Source organism: Elephantulus edwardii, unplaced genomic scaffold, assembly GCF_000299155.1.
Source record: "Elephantulus edwardii isolate Elephantulus edwardi_28Jun2011 unplaced genomic scaffold, EleEdw1.0 scaffold00245, whole genome shotgun sequence".
Lineage (NCBI taxonomy): Eukaryota > Metazoa > Chordata > Mammalia > Macroscelidea > Macroscelididae > Elephantulus > Elephantulus edwardii.
Window position 1 is genome coordinate 4,187,265 of NW_006399995.1, and position 4,600 is coordinate 4,191,864.

Consider the following 4,600-nt stretch of genomic DNA (forward strand, 5'->3'; position numbering starts at 1 on the left):
AGAATGAGAATTGATGCCTTTGAGCTGTGGTGCTGGAGAAGACTATTGAATGTACCATGGACCGTCAAAAAAACAAACAGATTTATCCTAGAGAGGGTTAAACCAGGCTACTCCATAGAGGCAAGGATTCTGGGGCTTCATCTGACATACCTTGGACATGTTGTAAGGAGAGACAGGTCCTTAGAGAGGGACATCACGCTTGGTAGGGTGGAGGGACAGTGCAGGAGGGGAAGACCCTCTATGAGGTGGACTGATTCAGTGACTGGGGTAATCGGGATGGGTTTGTCAGAGGCAATGCTATTGGCACAGCATAGAGCAGGGTTTAGGGTGTTGTACATCGGGTCACTATGAGTCGCAAATGACTCGACGGCACATAACAACAACAACAACAACAACAACAAAGCTACATCTACTACATTGTAGATTCTGAACTATTTATTAAACAAATTCATTACTTTAGATATTTTATTAAATAATGTTATTGTTATGTACCATCAAGTCGCTTGTGACTCACAGTGACACCATGTATAACAGCTCTAAACCCTGCTCTATCCTGAGCCAATCTTTTTGTCTCTGACACTTCGATCCACCCCTTACCCCAGTCACTGAATCAATCCATCTCAACCAGGGTCTTCTTCTCTTGCACTGTGCCTCCACCCTTCCAAGCATGATGTCCCTCTCCAAGGACTGACCCCTCCTTGCAACGTGCCCAAAGCATATGAGACAGAGCCTCATCATCTGTGCCTCAAAGGAGCAGCTTGATTTCACCCTCTCCAGGACAGACCTGCTTGTTCTCTTAGCAGTCCATGGTATATTCAATACTCTTCTCCAGCACCACCGGAGAAGGTTAAAGGCACCCCTAATTCACCTTCCATCATCCCTAGTCATTGTCCAGCTCTCTGATTCACAGAAAGTAATTGTGAAGACCATGGCCTGTATCAGATGCACCTTCGCCTCCAGACTGACATCATTGCTCTTCAGTACAATGGAGCTATCCCTAACAGCAGACTTTTCCAATGCAATTCATCTTCCAATTTCTTGGCTGCTAGTATCAAGAGTGTTGATTGTGGAGTCAAACAAATGAAAGCTGTTGTTGTTGTTGTTATGTGCCATCGAGTCGCTTGTGACTCATAGCGACCCTATGTACAACAGCCCTAAGCTCCGCTCTGTCCTGTGCCAATCGCACTGTCTCCAACACTCCCATCCTGACTGGGATGAAAGCTGTTAAGTATCTTAAATCTTAAAAAGATTTGCTGTCTATTTGCATTTTTCCAAAGTATGGTACCTGCACAGTGCTAGTTAATCTTGGTGTCAAATTAATAATTAATTACTTTATATATTTATTAAGTAACAAGTATCTTTGAAAGATTTCGATTTATTTATATTTTTCCAAAGTAGAGTACCTGCACAGTGCCTATTACTCTTAGTGTCAAATGAATATATTGCTTATATAGAGAAAATAAGATTCAAAAGAAATACCACCAAGAAATCAAATCATGATTCTACTCACCTGTTCTATTGCACTCTTTAATTTATTCATGTGGCTTTCAAAAAGAGGAAAATGTGAAAAAAATAATTCATGAAATTTGCTATTTTCATCTTCATCTTTAGATAATGAAAAGATTATTCCAATTGCAATCTTCTTTTTCCTCACAATTCCTGGGTTAGGGCCACAGCTTTCATCTGACAGATTAAAGCTTTCTTCTATGGACCTTTAAAAATAATTAACATTATTAATGACAATTCAATCTTCTTGCCAGTTAAGCAGGCAAGCTAAAGGTCTTCTGCCAATTTACCCAACAAATCTAAAAATTCTTATCAATACATATCTTTTAGAAAATAAACCTATTTTTAGAAGTCTATTGGCCATTCCTTCATTCTAATAATGAGACATATTATTATAAGGTCTGACTAGGAATAGTTGTCTATTTAGAAGCCACCAAAAAAAGTAGGTCATTTTAAAAAAATCAAAATTAGCCTAAAATTGTCTAAATTTCAAGGTTTTCAGATGTGTCTAGTACAATCTCTTGAATGTTTCAACATCTATTTGAATCTTAGTTTTTATTATAGCAGTAAAGTCAAGGAAGGAAAAAAGGGAAAAAAGTGTGCAATATATTTTCAGTTGCAAATTTAAAATACAAAGAATATGTCAAATCTCTTGGATGGAAAAAAAATCCAAATGTGTTCAAGAAACTATGCAACCTTGTTTTAACTTCCAACTTACCATCTAGGAAATACCCCATTCTCCAAGCTTGTAGTTTGGCTGCGTCGCCAACGTCGTTGATAGCTACTGGCACAACTTCGAGTAAGTGAAGAATTTGGAGAGGGAAATGGAGTGATAAGCAAACTGCTTAGAGATGCTGTTAAATTAGAAAAACAAATATTATACACACACACACACACACACATATATTATAAAAATATTATATATCTCAACAATGACTAAGCACAAAAGAAAATTTTGTTTTTAACAATCAAGAGTTGGGTGACTCAGATATTTCATTTTGTTACATAAGCAGGCCTCCCTTTTTAAAATTCCCATTTTAAAAAAAAAGTGCTGTAATAAGATCATAAAACCAAAAGAGCTAAGAGTGACATAGACTCTGAGACCATCTCCTTTTGATATTCTTCCCAGTAAAGAAGAAAGTGTTAGTTCGTAACAAGGCTTAATCCCACTGGCCACCAGACTGAGTCAGGTTTCTAAGCAGTATCTGGGCAAAACTGTATTGTTTTACTGGCAAGGTCTAGGTCAATGTGCACTCTTCCAGGTTCAGCAGAGGGTAAAGTAAAATTAACAACTCTAACCATTTACATGAAGATGCCACTCTCTGCTCTTTTTAAGCTTCTCTTATAAGGCTAATACTGAACATTAACAAACTGTGCATATAATACTTGATGGTAAACACAAGGTCCAAAAACAAAGCAATGCTGCAACAACTATCTCATACTAAACGGGATTATTGCATGAACTTGTGTTACCAGAGCGTGCTATGCCACTGTCTCTGTCCTCATTCAGCTCTCTTCCGGGCATGTCCATTGGATTGCTGTGAACTGTGAATCAAAGTAAACAGTCAGTTTTAGATTATATGCTATACAGGTGGATGCTGCTCCTAAGTAACAAATTAAGTCATGCTCATTTCATTGCATTCCTTTATTTTTTTCAACAGCATGACACCAACCCAACACCAAGAGCTATTATTCAGTTGAACAAGCTTTGGGATCTATTTGAATATCTGACATGTAGTATGACAAAAGTGATCCACAACATAATATCTAATTAAAGGAACACAAAATTAATATTTTAAAAGAATACTAGATATAAAAAAATATTCAAAACGTAATACTAAATGAGAAAACTCAAAGTGACTGCTGGGACCAAGTGCTAGGTATAGTAATGCTTGCTCTACTCTTCTGCTTACTTTCATGTATGTTCAAAATTATTCAAAATAATAAGTTTAGGAAAACTGGGTAATATATCTTAGATTAAAAATATAATAATCATAATACTACAGTTATCTCTTTGGAAGGAGAAGTGGCATTCACTTCCTAAACAACATGCCTCTGGAAACTCCATGAACTTTGATAAATGATGATAGCTGTAAAAAGACTTCAGGACTTTTGTTCATAGGGTTGCTATAAGTTGTGTTCAACTCAACAGCAATCAACAAACAACAACAACATAGGTTCTCAAGCAAACAAGATGGCTAATATAAATTTTTGTTAATTTTCTATGCTAGGTCTTCTTCATATTTTTTTTGTAAAGGAAATAAATATTAAAACAAGATGAAAAGGCTAAATTGAAAGCAATCTTAAATCAACAGAAGCAAATTTGTTCATATGTTAGCAGTAATTTCCACCAGAAGGCTGAAATGTTAGCTAATAAACATGGGTAATAATTAGAATTCTGACTACAGAAGCAAGTATACACATGTCAAAATCTCAATTTAATATGAATATAATCATATACAACATTATTTCAATAAGCATTACGATGGTGCTTGTTCATCTAAATCTTAGCTCTAAGAACAATCTATAAAAAAAAAAGAACAATGTATCTTTTGGATTTGTGTAGATCAGAAATCTTATAAGAATAATACGATATTTTCAACAATTGGTGAATTATGGTAAAAAGCTACTCAGCCATGGAAACAAGATAATATCACACAAAAAATTCCACTTGGCATTATGAGAAATCATTTAATATTAAAATTTGGTTTTAAATTATAAAATTAAAATCAATATGGTACAAAGATAAGAAATGAAAAGCATTATGAAAGTTACCATCTCAAATGATAACTTAGTTTCTGGAAATTTTCAGAACATACGTTGCAGAAATTAATTATCGGTTTTATTTTGTTTTTTTTACATTCTCATCACTTGCATTTGTCTACTTTCTTGTTTCCACAGCTTAACTACAGACTGAAGCCGCTGGGGCACACCAACTAGTCTACCCACACAGCACATCGCAAACCTGCAAAGAAAGAGGCGCTCCTGATCAGGCGGAGCGGACCCTGCTCAGAGAATGCCCGCCTGGGGCTGCAGAACTGTGAAAGACCTACATGGCAAAAACGTAAAATACACATGAAAGAGGGCTGTTAGA

At 36.0% G+C, this 4,600-nt stretch overlaps 1 protein-coding gene across 1 annotated transcript in view; it reads right to left on the reverse strand.

Moving 5' to 3' along the window:
* Positions 1-4,600, reverse strand: part of FNIP1 (folliculin interacting protein 1) — a 193,511-nt gene that overhangs the window by 41,419 nt on the left and 147,492 nt on the right. The window contains exons 5-8 of the mRNA XM_006899066.1: positions 4,472-4,555; positions 2,980-3,051; positions 2,225-2,360; positions 1,511-1,712 (exon numbers count right to left, since the gene is read on the reverse strand). Coding sequence (XP_006899128.1) covers positions 1,511-1,712; positions 2,225-2,360; positions 2,980-3,051; positions 4,472-4,555 — 494 coding nt within the window. The remainder of the gene's footprint in view (positions 1-1,510; positions 1,713-2,224; positions 2,361-2,979; positions 3,052-4,471; positions 4,556-4,600) is intronic.